At 33.6% G+C, this 22,153-nt stretch overlaps 2 protein-coding genes across 2 annotated transcripts; both read left to right on the top strand.

Moving 5' to 3' along the window:
- Positions 1 to 986: 986 nt before the first annotated feature.
- On the top strand, positions 987 to 4,257 carry LOC110865756 (bHLH transcription factor RHL1). The gene is made up of 8 exons (XM_022115070.2): positions 987 to 1,139; positions 1,268 to 1,646; positions 1,738 to 1,827; positions 2,245 to 2,412; positions 2,525 to 2,590; positions 2,994 to 3,059; positions 3,144 to 3,206; positions 3,677 to 4,257. The coding sequence occupies exons 2-8, from the start codon at positions 1,272 to 1,274 to the stop codon at positions 4,004 to 4,006; spliced, it is 1,158 nt and encodes a 385-aa protein (XP_021970762.1). The 5' UTR covers positions 987 to 1,139; positions 1,268 to 1,271; the 3' UTR covers positions 4,007 to 4,257.
- Positions 4,258 to 13,139: 8,882 nt separating this feature from the next.
- LOC110944926 lies at positions 13,140 to 13,778 on the top strand. The gene has a single exon (XM_022186570.1). It carries the CDS (start codon positions 13,140 to 13,142, stop codon positions 13,776 to 13,778), a length of 639 nt encoding a protein of 212 aa, XP_022042262.1.
- The last annotated feature ends 8,375 nt before the right edge of the window (positions 13,779 to 22,153 follow it).

Genomic DNA, 22,153 nt, shown 5'->3' with positions numbered 1-22,153 from the left:
GCACAATAGTGATTAACTTGACGTAATTACGCATGTTATAATGCATAATCACGCATGAGTTTGGTTAAACCCTAATTACGCACATTATTTGCATAATTAAACACGTTATAATGCATAATTACGCATGTTATAAAAAATCAAAACCGTATGTTAAACTCAAAATTACGCATGGGTTGTTTCAAAACCCTAATTACGCATGTTATATACATAATCACGGACGTTATAAAAAAATAAGGAATGTTACGCGACACAATCTCCTACTCACATACGTTTAGCACAATAACCACTATCGTATAATAGAAAGGACTATTTGGATATAAGAGCATTCACATCCATTCCACCATTTTTTTCACCATAAATTACACTAAAATACACTACATTTATCTCTCATTTTCAATTAAATAATATATTTTTATACATTTATTATTATCTTTTTTCTCTCCTCCACTCACAACCACTTTCAAAATATATTAAAAAATTATAGAGGGTGAAAAGTGTTCCTTCAAATATACAGATGAAAAATTATAGAGGGTGAAAAGTGTTCATTTTTTCTCTCTTTTCACTCACAATCACTTTTTATACTCTTTATATTATAAAACTTCACTCACACAATTTGAAATTTGGTAGAATGGATGTGAATTCTCTAAATGGTTAGTTTTACCCATAGAAGACCAATTTAATATCTAATATTGTTTTCAATTTATTCATAATAGATAGGACTATTTGGACATATATCTTTCATATATCCAATCAGCTCCTACTAATAATGAAATGTTAAACGTCACTCAATTATAGGCCAAAAACTATGTTAAACAAATCTTAAAACATGTTTGGATTACTTTTTGACGAATGAGAAGCATAACTTTATGGTTAACAACTATAAGGTAGCTAGTTCTACTACTCGTTATATAAATATTTATAACAAAAACTTTTCCATTAAATAGTAGTATATATATTCATCAAATATCTTATTTTCTTTTATTATAGTATATAAAAACACCCTCTTGAACAATAGTTGGCTATTTATAAGCACCCCCGGAGAAACATAGAGCCAACAAGAGAAGTGAAGAACATACCAAATTATTTGATAATTCAACAACACCATTTTCAACACACTTAATTTCTTCACAATTTCCCAGGTATACACACAAACATATACATACATACATACATACATAAATACATATACGTGCATGTGTTTGCATATATTGTTAAATATTAATATTAATAATGACTGAGAGTTATAAATGTGTGTGTTTTTTTGTAGCAAAATGCAGGAATCACAGATGTCTCTTCAAGATCTACAAAACAATACCGACAGCTTTGATCCGACGGTTACCAACGACGATTTTCTAGATCAAATGCTCTCTGGCCTCCAAACCACCGTCTCCTGGTCGGACGTCTCCGGCGGCGACGGTGACGGTGGTCAAAACAAATCAACACTGCCGTGGGACGTCGACCATTTTGACGATCAGTCAGCAATATTATCATCCAAACTCCGTCAACACCAGATCACCGGTTCAGCCGGTGGTCGGGCTCCGGCTTCTGCGCTGAAGTCGTTGCAACTGCCTAGAGGGTTGGGATCTACCGGAGAATCCGGTCTGTTTCCGAATGATAATATTGATGATTCGAATTTTAAGTCTCCGGTGAGTTATACGACGCCGTTTATGTAGGTTTCTTTTAAGTTGGTTATGTTTTTTTATAGCTTTTTTTAGGTAATGTATTGGTGTTGTGTAGATGGGTGATAATAGTTCGATTCAAAATCTGTTTCATGGGTTCACTGGATCTCTTACTTCGAATCAAACCCCACAATTCCGTCATTTGCCGGTAGGTTTTTTTTTTTTTTTTTTGAAAATTTATCTATATTTTTCGAACGCTAAACATATCAGTATTATCGAAATGGAAGCTATTTGGAAAAATCCGTGGTAATTACTGAGGATCCACATGTAATTACTGTGGAAAAATATGTTAAAATTCGTCTGTAAATTGATTATAGACGAATCTCTGAATTCAAGAAAAAATAATAACAATTTTTATTTTCGTTGAATAAGTTATGATTATTTTCCGTGGTAATTACTGAAAGAAAAATAATCTTTCATTTGTAATTTACCACGTAAAAATCTTTCAAAATCCTTGTAATCATATTACATACGAATTTTCCCGAATTCAAAAAATAATAATAATAATAATAATACATATATTTTTTTTATTTTCGTCGAATAAATTACTGACGGATTACTGTAGGCTCAAACATTTGGATCTCCAGGAGCGGCGGCAGCAGCGGTGATGAACCAAGTCCAGGCCGCCAGTGTGTCGGCCGGAGGTGGTGGTGGTGGAGCACCGTCGCAGCCACGGCAAAGAGTGAGAGCTAGAAGAGGACAAGCAACTGATCCACACAGCATTGCTGAAAGAGTAAAACACACTCATCAAACATTTAAACCCTAAAATGTTTTGTTTTTAGTAACTAAACCTAGTCTTATGTTCCTTATTTTTCTTAATTATTTTATGTATCCGATTTTGGCAGTTACGTAGGGAGAGAATTGCGGAGAGGATGAAAGCTCTACAAGAATTAGTCCCCAATGCCAACAAAGTAAGCGTTTTTACGTATAAATAAATAAACTTTTAAATTAAAAACTGAGGCGTTTTGTTAGATGTTAACGGCGTTTATTGCGGTGGGGTTGGGTGGCGCGTGAGATTATGTTTTATAAAATTCCGTGCGTAGCTGAAATAGAAGCTGGAAAGCAGATTTTACGGGGAGGTTGATGGAGATGTTGGAGAAGTTATTATTTTTAATTCGAAATAATTGATACGACTTTTATTATTTTTTAACATAAACTTTATACATTACTTTTGATTTTGAGACACACGTATATCGGTGTATATGTTTATTTATCTTGTGAATTAATAAGTTTTAATGTTAAAGTAGGAGTGAATCTTGATCTGAAGGATTATTATATTCTTTATGTTTGTTAATTAACGAAGTGGAATGACAGACAGACAAGGCTTCAATGCTTGATGAGATCATAGATTATGTCAAATTCCTCCAGCTCCAAGTCAAGGTACTTACTCTCTCGCTATATATAGTATATATCGCTCACACACAAATTTATACATATATACATGGTGAAAAAATGTTTATATAGGTATTGAGCATGAGTAGACTGGGAGGTGCCGCTGCAGGTGCGATTGCTCCGGGTGGTGCTGAGGTACAAACCAACACTATATATTGCGAGAACTATATATTTTAAGAAAACGTAGAGCGAAATAAATCGTTCACTTTTTTTTCAGTTTCAAAACCTATTAAAGACATACGATAATTAATTGTTAAGATTAAATGTTTATTCGTTTTCTTTGGTTTAAAAAAAATATGAATAAATTTCGTTTATATATAAACTAACCCATGTGTTAGTGTATGTCATGACTTATATCACTTACACATAACCTACAAGGTAAATTATCAGATTAAAATAAATAAAAGGTAAATTGTCAGATTAAAATAAATATACATGAACAAATAGGTTTATTGATTTTTTTTAATATACATGATATATGCACTTGTATATGAATAAACAAAGTTTAAGGAAATATGAAAAATGCATCAATATATTTAACATTTGGTTTTGAAAGAGAATTCATGAATATATGTTAACCATTATTTTTCATCTCTTGTTTGCAGGGAGGTGGTAGGACAGGGCGAAGCAGTAACGGGACAGTATCGTCTTCGAACAACAACGACACCATGATGGTGACAGAGAACCAGGTGGTGAAGCTGATGGAGGAGGATATGGGTTCCGCCATGCAGTACTTACAAGGGAAAGGTCTTTGCCTTATGCCAATTTCACTTGCCACTGCTATCTCTACCGCTACATGCCACCCCTCTAGCTCCCGGAACAACCATCCGTTAGGCAGTGCTGGTGGCGGAGAGGGTGGTGGACCGTCATCTCCGAATATGTCGGTGTTAACGGTTCAGTCAGCTAATGGAGTCTCTGTGAAAGACTCACCTTGAGCAGTCAACTTGGAGTGGAAGACCTTTTTTCTGTGAAAGAAAAGATGGGAACTTTGTCAAACTTTTTATTCGGCGAATATGTCAAGTCTAACAAACATGAGGGGGTGTTTTAAAACTATTTTAACAATTGTGAATTGTCTAAATGCTTTATGTTGTCGTTTGGGAATATTTTACATTGTGTTATAAAACTTATTATGTCACTTAATTATATATCCTCTTTCCTTTAACAAATAATATTAAAAAATTCTTTCTATCATTTTTATTGATTATTAATATGTATATGTGTTAACATAATGTGAATAACTTTGCATGGAACAAAATTGTGAGTTAGGCAGTGTTTGGTATAACAAGGAATGAAGATAAGGGTACTTGGTTGATTAATGGAATGAAATTACTCATTACATAAGACATTCTATTCCTTAAAAATTATTTCATCCGTCACCAATGTTTTTTTTCATTCCATCCCTTCTTGCATCCTTCATTAACAACACAACCTACCATTGTTGCCACCACCCACCACCGCCGCCGTCACACACCAGTCGCCGCCTCTGTTGCCATCCACCCGCCACCGTTGCTGTTGGGATTGAACCCTACAGAGGAACATATGATGTAAAGCCAAAACTGGTTCAAAACAGTGGATTCATCATAAGCAGCGGTTTACTCTAAACTTTCCCCTTGACAGTGGCTCGAACATCTGATATGCTCCAAAGTAATGCTCCTATAAACATCTGCTGATTCTACTCAAGGACTGATGAAGACTAAAAGCTCTGCTGTTCAATCTGTTGCCTTGAGTCAAGCACTACTGATCATGACAAGTACTGCTGGGTTCACAGCAGTGGAATGATGCAGCAGCAGTTTTATTCTTTTTTATGTAATATAATGTATTATTCAGTAGTTAGCAAAGCAGTAGTTGTATGGATTAGTAGACAGAGTTTGTTAGTTTGTTAGATGTCACTATCATGGTGACATCAGCTGAGATGCTTCAGTGGTTTGGTTTGTCTATAAATGTAACAGTACTATGTACTGTTACATTTGATCGTTTTGAGTGAGTTCTTCTCCTCAATTCAATCCTTTCATCTTGTACAACCAACCTTGGGGTATCAGGCTGAGGGGGAGCTTAGTTCTGTAAACATGCTGTAATCATTTGCTTTGTATTTCAATCATTCAACTTAATGAAAAGCATTTGTTTTATCAAACTATTTTCCTCTTTGATTGTGTTTACAAAGTTTGTATCCATTTCCGCTGCACTTTATATCATTTCATATAGTCTGACTGTTCAATTTATACAAACAAACACAATCATGAGAGCCTCCGATCCTAACAATTGGTATCAGAGCTTGGACAGTCAAATTCGATCTAACAATCAATTTGACATAACAGTCCAGCTCACAATTCATTGATACTAAGGTTGGTCGTATTTTAGTTGAAAATAAGAGTAACAAGAAATCACGTTCAAAGTGATGACTCAAACGCTCTGTAAAACAACCAGGATGTCATAAAATTCACAAATCTCATACAACTGGTGATGTCATGCACAAATCACTCATAATTCCCAGATCTGGAAACTTATCTGGTAACTATGGTGTGTTCATCTTCATTCAAAATTAATTTCAACTGCTGTTATGAAATCTGTGATCTTTTCATAGTTTACACTAAAGTATGCACCTCAGATCAGCAAAACCTATGTTCATTTAAACACTAGTGTTCTGCTGACATAGAAAGAGGGAAATAAAGCTTTAGTCAAAACTTCTTATGTGCTCAAAGGCAGGTTGAGAATCCTCAAAAGGACCAAAATCAACTTTGTCAAAACACATTAAGAAAATAAGGTGTCAAAACAGTCCAAATCATACGTAATGTGAGATCTGATAATAAAACATGCACAAATGTGGCCAGATCTCTCAAAACATTACCTCAAAATGATTCTGGACTAAACTTCTTCAAAATAACATTTCTCAGTGAGTATTTCTATATTTGTGAATGGGAAGGGTAAAAAGGGAAAATGAACAAATCTCAAAGTGTGTTTATCTCAAAACTTTTGAATTCAAAAGAAAAGAGTATAAACCCAAAACACTTAAGAGTCCACATGTTAATCCTACAAAAGGAAAACCAAAGATAGATCTGCATTTTTGGTTAAACATAATATCATCAATCAACCATGCTCAATCACTGTATCAGGGAAGTTCAGGTAACAAAAGTATCTCCAGATATTTTTCAATAAAGAGGAATAGGTCAAATTTCTTAGAAATTATTCACATAGTAATAAGGTTCACAAAGAACTTTCAAAACCTTTGTGAACGGGCTCCTCATGGTAACAATCAACTGACAAGGAAATGGTACCAAACAGTGGTTACAGGACTTTGGTTCAAACCACTGACCATTGTCCTAAGCTTGAGAATGAAATGATCTTGACCTTATTCGAACTTACTTTAACTCTTGTGTCACACGAGATCTAATTGATTTTGTTATCAGAAAATTTTTACTCTTTTTCTCTGTAAAGTTTTCTTCAAATAAAACAGGATATATTATTCTTTATTTTTTCTTAAGAATGATATACTTTGCACTTTTACTTGTTTTTGATAGTAAAAGTTCAATCACCTGTCAGGATGTAGATCCCTTATATTTTTGCTTAGGGTGATATTGTCCTTGAAAATAGATCAAAAGGAGATGGTGAAATAAGTTAAGGTCATTTCAAACTCAAGTTTTCATCACAGATCAAAGATTGATTGCTAACAGACCTTAAAATTCATGACTACTCATGTGTTACTCTAAGGATTAGAACACAAAATGCACAGTCAAAGTGAAAAGGTTGCCATCATCTGGGATACTCAACTACTGTCAAAATTTATCATATGTTTAAAACAAGAAATAGATAAGTAGTAAAACCTTGAATACAAATCCCTGTAAAAATCTGCTAATGTGTTAATCTTGATAATATGCATCTAAAATGTGTTTTGTCAAGAATGTTACTTTGCAGATATTCCATTATCACCATCAACAGATGTTGGACATGATACTAAAATCATTTCCATCATCAGAGAAGCAGATGTACAAAACAGCTGCTAAAGCTCATCCACTGATGCACAAACTGTGTTTGACCAAAAGAGCTTTCTAAGATCTCCACCACCAAACCTCTACCACTACTTCACCCCGAACCATTGTTAATAAATATCCATAAAAAAATAAATACGTATTATCATTGGACCAAATCCATCTTTTAAAACCCCTCTACCTTCATCTCAAACAGCTGTTGGATCATTAACATCACCAACAGTTGTTAGCTCAGATGACTCACATCTGCAGCCTCACCTTTTGGACACCAATGCCATCTTAAAATTCATTCATGTTTCCATTTTCTTGGCAACATCAATGAAAAGGATTCTTTCAAAAAGGCTATCCTAAAACATGTGTCTTCTTGCTGACTCTCTACCACTCCATCAACAAGTCAAAATGCCATAAAGCACTGAAAGATAGAAAGTTGGGTAGTTGTCTTCTAAGAAGAGCTTCAGCAGTTCAGTGACAACAAGCTTGAAAAACTTGTGCCACAGCCAAAGGATTAGAATCCTTTTGGCAAAAAGTGGGTCCTCAAAAAAAAAAAAAAAAAAACAATGCATATGCTAGAAGCATGAATTGTCAAGACTCATCATACTCAAACAAGTACAAACACCAAGAGTGTGAAAAGATTACATCAGAGGGATATCAATTCCTAGGCAATAAGCTTAGTGTTTTGACTGTACACATGCAACAGATGTTTCAACAACCACTGATTGAAGAATATTATAATGCTGCTGTTGTTGCTGAAAAGTCCAACTGATTGTATCATCAAAATATGTTATTGGATTTTGATATAAATTGCTCAAAAGACTTCTTTATGCAGGATTGTCAAGTAGCTAAAATATATCATCAAAAATCCAGTATCTCATTCATCCATCATCACTTGTCATCAGACACCACTTTGTGGGGGATTACTATAAAAAGGTTTGATTTCATTTTAACATATTCATCCTAAAGATCAGTTGGTAGATGTACAAACTTAAGAATTGGATTCATCTACTGTTGAAAAACTTGATCCCTATGATTGGAATGCTAAACATGGATTAAAGCAAGCTTTCTTGTGATTCCATGTGCAAATAGCATAAAAATGTTTTTAGAAAAATAAAAAATAACCTTAAAAATAGTTTAAAATTGAATTTTTCAATAAATCCTCAAAGTCTGTTTCTAAAACACAAGCAGAGGTGCCTGAGCAGAATTTAGCAGCAACCACTGCTCCTCAGGTATCTGCTGCTGAGCCCACTGCTCAAGGTGATCACAACAGCAAAACAACTGCTGTGAAACCCACACCTAAATCCACCAAAAGACCAAAACTAAAGAAAATTCAAAAGCCCCCCCCCCCAAACCTACAATAAAGGCAACTCTGGAAGATGAGATCCCAGAGCAACTGCCAGTGACAACACAAAAGTCACTAGAAACCACTGCTGCTACATCCTCACAGCAGATGGTAGAAAGGTCTCAACCCATGCCTCAAACTCCTCCTGCTTCTTCTAAAAAAGAACAGGTTGTAAGAACAGGGACACCAAATTATGATGCTCTGGAATCACTTGATTCCATCATCCACAGCCCACTGCCCGGGGCAAATTCACTTTCAACTCCCATCATCATTTCATAAATACCACCATCAATAATGACCTTGTTGCGTGCTTTGGATATAACTCAGACATAAATCAGTTCCTCTCAACCACCTATCACTGAGAGTACACTCCAACAAGTGACTGAGTCTAATGCTTATACCTTTGCTATCCCAGCAACAACTGAGGAGGTTACATCCCTTGAGTTACGAATAACTCTTGGTGGTAGTTCAAGTGAAGCAGCTACTACAAGTGCTGAACCCACTGGCTTGCACTTGGACAGTAGTTTCATCAATAAGACTTCCTTGAAGGCAATTTCTTCACTGGGAACTCTTGTGTATCCAGTATTCACTGGTTCACTAAAAGGTGTTTCTCATTACGAAGAAAGAAGTCCCCAGTACCAAGAAAAAGGGGCATCAGTGGTTAATGTTTGGAGTACACTCCCTACCTCAACCACTGATAAAACCACTGCTATTGGGAAATCAGATGATCCCATTAAATTGGGTGATGGTTTAAGGTACCTAGAATTGACGGATAGAATTGAGAAACTGGATACCTCTGTTGCAAGAAATCTAAGAAATACTGCATCAGTTGTTGAAAGTACAAATGGTGCAACCCACTGCTGTTCTAACTCAAGCACTTGCTCCACCACAAGCACCTGCTGCAAATGAGCTATGGAATTTATTTCAACCCCTGCACTTATCTTCAAAAGAGTTGATGATGCCAAAAAGGGGGAGAAAATGACTCTGAGGAAAATCTCTCAGTAACTTTTGCTGAAACATCTGTCAAAGAAAAGGAAAAGGGAGGTGATGAAACCCTGAAATTTCAAACAGATGATGAAGATACACAAATGAGGATTGTTCAAAGTCAAGTCAATTCAGCTGGTCTCAAAACCACTGCTGATATTAAAAAGGGTAAGGGATGAGAGCAGAGCTTTGGTTGAGAAAAAGGTAGTTCTGCAAAAAGAAAAAGAAGAGGTTGGTACTTCATTAAAGAAGAGTCCTGTCAGAAAACCAAGGCAATCAACCACCACAGCTTCTAAAACTAAGTCAGTTACTATTTCAACCACAACTCCTGTTCCCACAAAATCACTTGCACCTCCACCATTAACACACACCACAACCACTGCCATCCCTACTAAATCAACTACTGCCACATCTAAAACATCATCATCATCACAAACACCACCTGCGGCCATCCTTTATCAAAGAAGGAAACAAAGCAGATGGGTGCAGAAATACCAAAAGAAGACCAAGCTTCAGAGAAATATATCATAAAAATGGTTCTTCAGACACTTAGAGCAAAAACTACAAGAAACAGCAAAATCTCAAGACACTGCTCAAAGTTGTCATTACCAGGCATCATTCTCCAAACTCATCATTCAAATAAACCTCTCCAAAGGAACCCACTGGACTCAAAAATACTAAAGTGGATGTCTGATCAAAAGACCCACGTATTGACTTTGCTCAGGTCCAATGGTGAAGTGAAGCATATATCAAGGGAAACAACACTTGGCCTGGGTGTTGAAGATTTGTAAGATCTCCTTGAGCTTACACTGTGTAGGGATGAGGATGACACAGATTCCATGAACTTTGAATTACAATTCAAAGGACAAGTCAGGGAATTATTGATGAGAAATAAAGATCCTGAATAATGAAGTGTTTTGGCATCATCTGTTCTAGGGGGAGATTGTTGGGATTGAACCCTACAGAGGAACAGATGATGTAAAGCCAAAACTGGTTCAAAACAGTGGATTCATCATAAGCAGCGGTTTACTCTAAACTTTCCCCTTGACAGTGGCTCGAACATCTGATATGCTCCAAAGTACTGCTCCTATAAACATCTGCTGACCTACAACTGTTGATTCTACTCAAGGACTGATGAAGACTAAAAGCTCTGTTGTTCAATCTGCTGCCTTGAGTCAAGCACTGCTGATCATGACAAGTACTGCTGGGTTCACAGCAGTGGAATGATGCAGCAGCAGTTTTATTCTTTTTTATGTAATAAAATGTATTATTCAGTAGTTAGCAAAGCAGTAGTTGTATGGATCAGTAGATAGAGTTTGTTAGTTTGTTAGATGTCACTATCATGGTGACGTCAGCTGAGATGCTTCAGTGGTTTGGTTTGTCTATAAATGTAACAGTACTCTGTACTGTTACATTTGATCGTTTTGAGTGAGTTCTTCTCCTCAATTCAATCCTTTCATCTTGTACAACCAACCTTGGGGTATCAGGCTGAGGGGGAGCTTAGTTCTGTAAACATGCTGTAATCATTTGCTTTGTATTTCAATCATTCAACTTAATGAAAAGCATTTGTTTTATCAAACTATTTTCCTCTTTGATTGTGTTTACAAAGTTTGTATCCATTTCCACTGCACTTTATATCATTTCATATAGTCTGACTGTTCAATTTATACAAACAAACACAATCATGAGAGCCTCCAATCCTAACAGTTGCCATTCACTACCGCCTCCACCAACCATCGCCGCCTCTACCGGCCCCAACCACCATCAATGTAACGTCTCTCTTTTGTAACCTTCCTTAATTCGAAAAGCTTGTCTTGTATTTCTATTTTTGAAAACTTGTAATCTCTTATAATCGAATTTCATTCAATCGTTGTAAACTCAAGGCCTTGATCATATTAAAATGGATATTTTATGAGAATTATACCTTGTTTATTCATGTTTGCTTATACATTTAATTCATATGTTAACTTGTGACATATTCATGATTCTCATAAACACGTGCTTAACTTGCAAACAACTATCGTTAATACGCGACTTTAAATGTTCTTTACCTGCAAATACTTGGCTATACATGTACGGTACTTAATCCATACTTACATACTTGTTTAGTATTTGAAAATATGTAAATTATACTTAAAATACCCTAAAACATACCTAGGACCAAACTGCAGGGACCATTTATGCCAAAAATCATCAAGTTTCCCCGGACAAGGGACACCGCCACCCGCGATACCCCCCCTTGTCTGTCGTGCCCCGCCAAAGGGTGTGATCCGCAAATTGTTGTTTTATACTTGCGGATTGGCCACTTTTTGATCCTTAACTCTCACCTAACTCCTTAATTACACTCCCAACTACTAACCCTAATCCTCCACTATATATACAACACTTCTAAGCCCTATTTCCACTTTCTAAACCTCTCAAACACCCTAAATTACTCTCTAAAACTCTCCAAAACACTGAAGTTGGGCAGAAAGTTCTAAGTCTTTCAAAGTGAGTTCTAGCTCACTTCCTTCTTCAAACTTGCTTGTTTCTCCTTTCATATCACTTAGATAACCTCTAGGAAGGTTTTCACAAGATTACCATGGTAATCTAAGGTGAAACATCACCATATTTGTGGTCCAAAGTGAGTCATATTTTCTGTTTTGTACATTCTTCTTGTAAGTTCATTTTCTTCCACTTTTTCTTCATCATTTCTTCTTCCACAAGTCTTGGAACACCTCTAGGAATGTTTTCACAGGTTTACCATGGTAAACCAAAGTGGAACAACACCATTTTTAGGTCCAAACTTTCTGTTTTGGAAGAATGCTTGTTATGCTTTCATAAAATTATGTTTTCTTGATGTTATCTTGTGCCTACTTGTTCTTGAACCAATCTAAGATTATGAGACTTGTTAAGAATAGATTTTTATGAGTTTAAGAGGTGCAAACACCTCTAAACTTTCTGTTGTTGTTCAATGTACATGTGCCATTTGTTTCTTTGCTAAAACTTGGTGGAATCTTGTACCCACCAAGCCCACAACTTAGTCTATAGTTGTGGGTTTTTGTTGAGGTAATTTCCATCAAATTATGAGCTCAAAAACTCTTTATTTTCAGTTTATACATATCATAATCCAAGTGTTGAAAGCAAGCATTATTCATCATCTTTCATATGATGAACTTGTGACTTGTGAAGCGTGAACCATGGGAGCTTGGGCTTTCTAATCTAATTCCACTCCTTCACTTGTGAACTTGTGTATAAACACTTAAGTGACTTCCTAGTATCAAAGTAGCATAGCCCCTCTTAGTCTCCGACACTTAGGATTACCTTTCCATGTCGTGTTGGTTCACCCAGGTTAGGATTTACTTGGGGCTGTTTGTTTTTAACAAGAAAAGCTTCCTGACCTCTTATGTCTGCGCCGCGCAGACCACGGGCAGACCTTTGGGTCTGAAGACTGTTTGTTTTCTCGAAGACCTTTCATTATAAAAAAAAGTCTGCACGTCCTCTTCTTGGGGCAGATGTCAACTCATGTCTTCAAACCTCTTCTCATTTTTTCTTTTCGCTCTGCTACCACAAACAAAATCACCCCCAAAGAAAACCCTAGCTCCTCCAATCAATCATCCTCTCGCTCGTTCTCCACCATCGTAACTGTCAACAGCGCCATCGCCGGCCTTCTCCGCCGTCGTCTCCGTCATCTTCTTCTTCATCGAAGCAGAACTTTCCGTCTAGACGACGTCTCCGTCTCCGTCATCTTCTTCTTTATCATCGGTTGGGGATCAGCACGTCAGCATGTTTTTGTTTTACGGTACCGGACGTAAAGGAAGTGATGTTTGGTACTGGAACAATAGCAAAAATCACGAGTTCAGCGTAAAGTGTGTCAAAGCTTCATTGGGTCAGCAGTTAGACTTAAATTCAACAGCTTATGAATTCGGCTGGAACAATTGGGAGTCTAACAAGTGTATAATGTTCGTATGGCGTGCAATAGAGGAGAAGATAGCGTCTGCTACGGCTCTCAGAAATAGAGGTTTAAACGTACAGGAGATCGTTTGCAAAACATGTGGAGCTGATGAAGAATCTGCAGAATATATTTTACTTAAATGCAATTTTGCAAAAAGAACTTGGGAGATGGTAACGAGTTGGCTGAAAATTCCGATGGTGAATGTTAATGGTAGTTTGAAAGATATTCTGGTGGAGATAAATGAAATTCAGCGGAGTAGAAGTATGCGGAAAGCGATCTATGCAGTGGCAATTCAAACAATGTGGCATCTGTGGAAGACTAGAAACGAAAGGGTTTTCAAAGGCAGGCAAGGCAAGGTACAGACTGTTATAGAAGAAATTAAGGAGACATCTTATCAAGGGGTGAAGCTAAGGTCAAAACACGGCTTGATATCAAGACAGGAATGGTGGGATTTTAATGTAATGTTGTAGTTGATTGTATCTTTTATTTTTTGTTTGGTTTTGGGTTGATGTTGGTTGTCCAGCTCCTGGCTGGGTTTTTTGTTTTGTACTGTGAAGACCGGTTTTTATAATGGAAGTTTCGTTTGCTATTCAAAAAAAACTCTCTCCTTATGTTAAAGTGCATTAAATGAGTTATGTGTTAACATATTAACACAATGTTAAGAGATTAAATTAATTATTATTTTCTTTTTAGACAAAAACCCAATGTTAAAGTACATTAAATGAGTTATCTGTTAATATGTTAAACCATTTCTTTAGAGAGAGACAAAGTGAAATGAGAAAAAAAGTTGATGTGTCACTTAGATGGAGTTAATTTAGGTTAAAGTATACACAAAAGCCTAATCTTCAAATCATAGAATATGGTTCGATCCGTAAATTATGTAGGCCTAGAAGCATTAAAATTAAATGATATTTAATTAAATATTCTATGGAGCTTTGTTAGCCTTTTCCTTGTTCTAAATTGATTAATTATTAATATATTAAAGAATTCTATCTATTTGACTTAATTGAGAAAGAATCACTAGTGTGATTAAATTAATTTAGTCAACACTTTCACGATTATTATATTAATGATTTGTCTGATAACATTGTTGATAAGCCCATCTAGAAATTTACAAATATCTAAACAACACTAGTATATAATATATAATTCTATATATTATATATTATATATATATATATATTGTTTTTAAGGAAGATAAATAGTAACTTTATTTTTATAATAATATATAGTTTTTTATTATTTTATTATTTAATATCTTCCTATACTAATAAATGAAAATCTTTTTGTACACGTGTCACTCTCTGGTGCCTCCTCCCTTTTAATAATAGTATTACATATTAATTTTATACACAAAATATAATATAATATTAATTAATATAGTTAGAGATAAACGTCTATATTCAAATTTAATTAATAATTATCTATAACAAATATAAATGTATCAAATAATATAATAAGTATAATATTATTTAATATAGTTAGAGATCAAACGTATAATTTCAAATTTAATTAGTAGTAAATTACTTTTTGAGTCCTTATGTTTTAGTGGTTTTAACCACTTGAATGCAAAATCAAAAAGTTTAACACCTTGAGTCTCTAGCCGCTCATTCACATCCTCTGTAAAAAAATTCAAAAAACCTTTTGTAAGGTTGAGTTCTCTAAGTTCTCACAACTCGTAGAAGTTTTCATTTTACCCTAACCATATATATTTGTTAAGATAAAATATATTATTTGGATATAAACAATAATTACTAATAAAGTATCAAATCACATGTACAAGTAACAAAAATATAACTGTTCTTTTGTTTTACTAATTTATCTAAATAAGTCATTTCATTAATAAGGAATATATATAAATTTATAATTTACATTTTTCGTCATTCAACCCGTGTAATACACGGGGTTGTAAGCTAGTATTATAATATATTATAATAATTTATTATTATAGTTACTTTTAAAAACATATTTTCCTTTTTTTAACATATATTTCCTTTACCTTTTTTAATAATTGTTTTTTCTCTTTTTTTGAACATATATTAATTTATCGATTAATTTAATACTTCTTTAATAAGTTACGTTTATAATTTTTTTTCTAAAAACTTAAGTATGTAGTTGTGCATAAGTTTTGTTAAAAACAAGGTTATACTCAAAATAAAGTAATTATTTGGTATCATAAAACGGTACACTGATAAACTAAATCGTTCAAATGGTTTGACTTTCTAAACAACATGTTTTATTTTCAAATCACGTTTGTTTTACATTATCATTTGCTTGGTTTCACCGCAACGCGCGATATAAAAACTAGTTATACATTAATTCATATTGGATGAGTAGTGCTTTATTTTGTGGTTTTATCCTCTTTGGATTTTATATATATAGGGTAAGGTTATTGTAAAAAAAGGCTAAAGTTGTGAGAAGTGTGAGAAATATTCTGGAGATGACATGTGTCATCAATCTAAATTAATTCAAAAGGGTAAACAAGTAATTTTATCATTGATTCAATTAATTTAAAACCTTCCATAACCGCCACCTTATTTATAGGAACATGATTTTTTTTAAAAGATCTCTACAAAAACACTACGAATAACACTGGAACCACCATTCAGCATGTATATAACACTATTCAATAAGTATATAACACCATTTTAAAGATCTCTATAAAAACACTACGAATAACATTGCAAAATCACCATTTAGCACATATATAACACCATTCAATAAGTATATAACACTATTAAAGACACTACCTCCGTTTCCAGAACGTGTTCTTAGTATAATGTTCATAGTATGGTTGTTGTACATGGTGTTTTAAACCTGCATGCATGGTGTTTTACATCTACATGCTAGTAGATGTTCTAGATTTCATATGTTAAAACACCATGGTGTTTTAAAACCTACATTCCAGTAGATAAAAAAACACCACGCTTTCCAGTATGTGTTTAAAACACCACGCTTTGAATCACAATACAATTAAAACACCACTGTATGAACTTAGACAAAACATCATAGACTAAACATCTGATCGAAACATATTTTTTTTCTCTATATAAGTATAGCAATATGGTACTCATATTAAAGATAAAAAACGCTCGTTATTGTGGTGTAATGTTTTTTTTAAGTTACGTATAAAAAATTATTGATGTTTAAAAAAGATGGGGGGAAGTTGCATGTGCATTAATGTTAGTTTCTTAATTTAAAAATGTTAAATTTACCTGTATACCCTTAATCTAGAAAATTAATATGTTTAATAGTAAACATTATTTACAATTTTGCCATTATGATCTCAACCATTAGATCTTTGATCTAATGGTGTAGATTCTTTCTTACCTTTCTCACAAAAAACCTCTTTTTTACAGGAACCTTAACATATATATATATATATATGTTTATATAGGAGAAGGATCTGTTAGGAACCACCCTTTATTGCGAGAACCGCGAGAACCAGTGTGAACACAAACAGTAATACCTAAAAAAATCTAAAAAACACCCAAATTTTTTTTTTGTAAAAATCGCTATATTTCGTTTATAATAAAAAAAATAAAAAAAATTTCAAAAAAAAAAAAAAAAAAATTTCGAGTCGCAGTTATCCATGCACATGTGCATTTGTATCATTTCTTTGACAAACTCCGTAATTCATTACAAATATTAGATAATTGCACTTTCATTTACACTACCATGTGTAATACATTACTTTTTACGTTAACAATATTAAAAATGCACATGTGCATCTATATGTATCAACATGAAATAAGGTGTGTTGGTACACTACTTTCTCTTTCATCTATCATTCCATCCATAATACACAAACATGCACATGTGCATTTTTGTCATTTCTTTGACAAATTCCGTAATTCATTACAACTATTAGACAATTGCACTTTCATTTACACTACCATGTGTAATACAATACTTTTTACATTACCAATATTAGAAATGCACATGTGCATGGATAACTGTTACTCGAAAAAAAAAAGTTTTTTTTTATGGTTACGAAATATAGCGATTTTTTTTAAATATTAAAAAAAATTCTTTTGAGTGCTTTTTTGATTTTTTTTAGATTTTATTTTGTGTTCACATTGGTTCTCGCGATTCTCGCAATAAGGGTGGTTCTCGCATGAACCTTAACCTATATATATATATATATATATATATATATATATAGTTAGAGGATCCTGTAAAAAAGGCCTAAAGTGTGAGAAAGATAAGAAAGAATCTCAGCCATTAGATCTTTGATCTAATGGTTGAGATCAATAGGGACCAAATTGTAAAATGTGTTTTTATTTTTGGACTAATTTGTAAATTGTAGGGGTAATATAGTCTTTTAAATCCACTAGAATTTAGGAAACTGCAAATCATAATCCTACAATTTCGTTCCTCTTTCTTCTTTCAGAATTTTACGAACAACATCATCAAATCACCATCTATTGCTTCAATTAAAACCCTAACACTCCGACGATTGAACATCTCCGCCTTCCTCCGCCGGTTGACATCTCCGCCGTTCTGATCTCCATCGATTTTCAAAACCCTAATGCCGATAAACCTCCATATCGATCGAACTACGGTGACGACGAGCGGCAGCGACGACGGCGAGCGACGAGCGCTGACGGCGAGTGGCAGCGGCGACGGCGAGCGGGCAGCGGCAGTGGTTGTGCGGATCGGCAGCAGTGGTGCAGCAGTGGTGGTGCCGGAAGTGGAGAAGATGATACAGAGGTGTTTTTTGTACTGAATGGTGTTTTTTTATTTACTGCTGAATGGTGTTATTTTTGTGCTGAATGTTGTTATTTTTGTACTGAATGGTGTTGTTTTTGTACTGAATGGTTTTTTTTATCTAATGCTGAATGGTGTTATTTTTGTGCTGAATGGTGTTATTTTTGTGCTGTATGGTGTTATTTTTGTACTGAATGGTGTTATTTTTGTACTGAATGGTGTTTTTTTTATTTACTGCTGAATGGTGTTATTTTTGTGCTGAATGGTGTTATTTTTGTACTGAATTGGTTATATTCTTGTACTGAATGGTGTTTTTTTTATTTACTGCTGAATAGTGTTATTTTTGTGCTGAATGGTGTTATATTTTCTGAATTGTGTTATATTTAAAACACCATGTATGAACATGATCTGAATGGTGTTATATTTATGGACGGTTATAAGTCCTAAATTCTAGGTTTTTCTCTCTCCAAATCCTTAAATCAAGGATTACCATATTTGAATTTATTAATGCATTTACAATCATACCCTTTTCAATTAATTTAGATCTAATGGTTGAGATTCTTTCTTACCTTTCTCACACTTTTGGTCTTTTTTACAATAACTCCACCCTATATATATATATATATATATATATATATATATATAGGGGGGGTTCATTTGAGAAGAATCTTCTTAAAAGAAGAAAACATGAATTAATCTCGACCCTATATTCTTTTGATCAATGGTTGTGAATAAGGATATCATTTTTTGTCCACTTTTAATTAATGCTTTAAATATTAAGGGTAGTATAGACATTTTGATGTAGAATATTAATAAATATTTTAAAGAGTTACTCAAGTCTTATTAATGCAACCATAAATTTCTTCTTCACATTCATTAATGTATTGGCTCCTACACAAATTTTATTAGAAGTGACAAAATCATTTAAAAATTTTGTGTCCTGCACATATTTTATTATGAGTCGCAAAATTATTTAAAAGTGTTTGAGTCCTACACATTATGTAGGCTACACCAAAATATTGTTTTAATGGTGTAGGAAACGTTGACAATGTAAGATCATGTGCAAGATTGTTTTTATTGTGTAAGGTGCACAACTATTTTATAAGATAGGCTCATTAAATGATTTGTTCAAATTACCTTTGTATCATTTATTCTTTTTATTCTTAATTTTTAATTTTTCTCATTTAAACTCTCCACTATATATATAGGGTTAGGTTAACGTACAATATGTACGCGCTCATCCCACATTGAAATTACATGTTGGTTTTTTTGTAACAATTTCGCATGTTAGTTTTTTAACATGCGATTTCATCAAAATTACCACATGCGAAATTGTTACAAAAAACCAACATGCGATTTCATCAAAATTATCACATCCGAAATTGTTACAAAAAATCAACATGCGATTTCATCAAAATTATCACATGCGATTTCACTATATCGTACGTATTGTACGTTAAGAGATATTGTATTTTACACTTTCACTAAAAACTCCTTTTATCGTGATAACTCGAAAACTAACTTAAAAAGTCTAAAAAACATCCCAATTTTTTTTTACAAATTTTGCTAGTTTTTGTGTAAAAAAAATTTCAACAAAAAAATAATAATAATTTGTAGTGCACATGTGTAATAATACACATGTGTATGTGTACTACACATGTGCATTACAAAAAAAAATATTTGAAAAAAAAGTTATTTATATATATAAAAAATAGCGATTTTTAATAAAAAATTGTAAAAAAAATTGGTATGCTTTTTAGGCTTTTTTCAGTTAGTTTTCAAGTTCTCGCGATATATATATATATATATATATATATATATATATATATATATATATATATATATATATATATATATATATATATAGGGTAAGGTTCATGCGAGAACCACCTTATTGCGAGAACCGCGAGAACCAATGTGAACACAACCTAAAATAGCTAAAAAAACCTAACCCCCACCCCCTACCCCCCAAAAACCTAAACCCCCCACCCCCCCCCCCCCAAAAAAAAAAACCTAACCCCCCCCCCCCCCCTCAAAACCTAAACCCCCCCCCCCCCCCCCCCCCAAGCTAAATGCTAAAAACTAAAACCCTCAAAAAACCTAAAAAAAACATAACCCCCCCCCCAAGCTAAAATGCTAAAAACTAAACCCCCAAAAAACCTAAAAAATCTAAAAAAATCTAATTTTTTTTTTTATTTTTTTACTATTTTTTATGTTCAAATCGCTACTTTTAGTAGGCAAAAAAAAAATTTTTTTTCTTTTTAAAAAAATTTTTTTTTTTTGGATACTAAAAGTAGCGATTTTTATATAAAATATAGTAAAAGAATAAAAAAAAATTTTTTTGGGTGTTTTTTAGATTTTTTTAGGTATTACTGTTTGTGTTCACACTGGTTCTCGCGGTTCTCGCAATAAAGGGTGGTTCCTAACGGATCTTTGTCCTATATATATATATATATAGAGAGAGAGAGACAGAGAGACAGAGAGACACAGAGAGAGAGAGAGAGAGAAAACGGTTATTGTAAGACTCACTATCGTACACTACGTACACCATAACCACATCCATTGGATCTTCACTTCATCAAACTCGATGGCAAGATGGAAATAATCTATTTTAAAAATATAATTCGAATGGTAAACGATAAAATTGTCAAATGCAATCCTCTGATTCCCGGTAACTTAGTTGCGAGATTTCAAAATCAAAACTAATTTAAGCCCTAAATCTTCCATTCAGTTTGGCAATCACAAAAAAACTTAAACAACTTCACCTTCTTCTCCAACTACCGTCGTTCTTCTGCTGCCGACGAGATAGATCTTAACCTTCTTCTCCGATTAGAATAGGATAGCTGAGGATAATGATGATTACAAATTTTGGAGGTAAGCGATGGATTTATTGATACAATTGTTATCTATATCTTTCCCAAAATTGATTCGATTGACTGATATCAGTTGTACGGGAGAAAGGAGCAAAAAAAAAAAAAAAAAAAAAAAAACCGACAGACCACAATCGAAAAAGATGAATCTAGGTTCTTCCCCTAAAATCTCATAACTAGGTTTTTGTTTATAACGTGCGTTTGAACTTTTAGAACGTGCATCTATTAATGCTTAGGGTTTGATACGTTTGAACTTTTAGAACGTACGACTGTTAATGCTTAGGGTTTGATAATGTGCGTTTGAAATTTTTAAACTTGTGGTTTTCATAACATGCGTATCTGATTGTATAACGTGCGGCTTTTTGATTTATGTTACTGTAATAACTGATTCTATAATATGCGGATATAGATCTTGTTGTATAAATGGGTATTTATTTTCATAACATGCGTCTCTGAGCTTTGTAACAAGGATTTGTTTTTGTGTAGAAATAACTGATGATGATGACTTTGAGCAGCGTATTAAAAAGTTGAAAATCCAAAAAAATGATAACAAAAAACAAAGGGCCAATATATGGAATGATGCAAATGATGATGACTTTGTTGAGCCAATTAAACATAAGAAGAATATGAAAACACAAAAAAAGGATAAGATTAAAAAACCAGAGCCACTTAGGACAGAACCTAGGGCTTTCTTTGAATATCACCATGAGACATTAATGCTTAGGTCGACTCCTTCAGTTTTCATGGACACTTCTTCAGTGCTGCTTTGTGGATCCATTAAAATCAAATATTCATTTAAACCCTAATCACAATACTCAAATCCGAAATTTATAATTTAAAAATTCTGAATATTTAAAACTGATACGATTCATAATTATCGAGATAGTGGTGTAACGAACTCGTGATCTGCTGATTAAAGGAATTGTCTGTTTTGCCCTTATGGAGGAAAATAAAAAGAATGACACGTGTGTTCATCCTATGGTCGCGTACACTTTGTATTATAAGAGCAATTGTTACATTCTCTCTCTCTCTCTATATATATATATATATATATATATATATATATGTGTGTGTGTGTATATATATACTATGATAAATAACATTATATATTTATATAGATAAATAAACTAAAAATCTTAATATTATGAATTAAGAAGAAAATGAATTGAGATTGTGATTGATTCATAAGTATATAATCTTATTGAAATTGAAAGTTGTCATGTAGATACAAAGCTTTTGGTTACAGAATTCTAAATAAAAAAATT

The sequence above is a fragment of the Helianthus annuus genome, chromosome 6 (assembly GCF_002127325.2).
Source record: "Helianthus annuus cultivar XRQ/B chromosome 6, HanXRQr2.0-SUNRISE, whole genome shotgun sequence".
NCBI classification, from domain to species: Eukaryota; Viridiplantae; Streptophyta; class Magnoliopsida; order Asterales; family Asteraceae; genus Helianthus; species Helianthus annuus.
The sequence above is the reverse complement of the archived record's forward strand: the minus strand, read 5'-3'. Positions and strand labels throughout refer to the sequence as shown.

What these genes read in the sequence shown, in the direction of transcription:
- LOC110944926 (XM_022186570.1), top strand. Translation starts at nt 13,140, where the DNA reads ATGTTTTTGTTTTACGGTACCGGACGTAAAGGAAGTGATGTTTGGTAC.
- LOC110865756 (XM_022115070.2), top strand. Translation starts at nt 1,272, where the DNA reads ATGCAGGAATCACAGATGTCTCTTCAAGATCTACAAAACAATACCGAC. An exon ending in ATTCGAATTTTAAGTCTCCG is followed by an intron (nt 1,647 to 1,737) that starts GTGAGTTATACG and finishes GGTGTTGTGTAG; the next exon opens with ATGGGTGATAATAGTTCGAT. An exon ending in CACAATTCCGTCATTTGCCG is followed by an intron (nt 1,828 to 2,244) that starts GTAGGTTTTTTT and finishes GGATTACTGTAG; the next exon opens with GCTCAAACATTTGGATCTCC.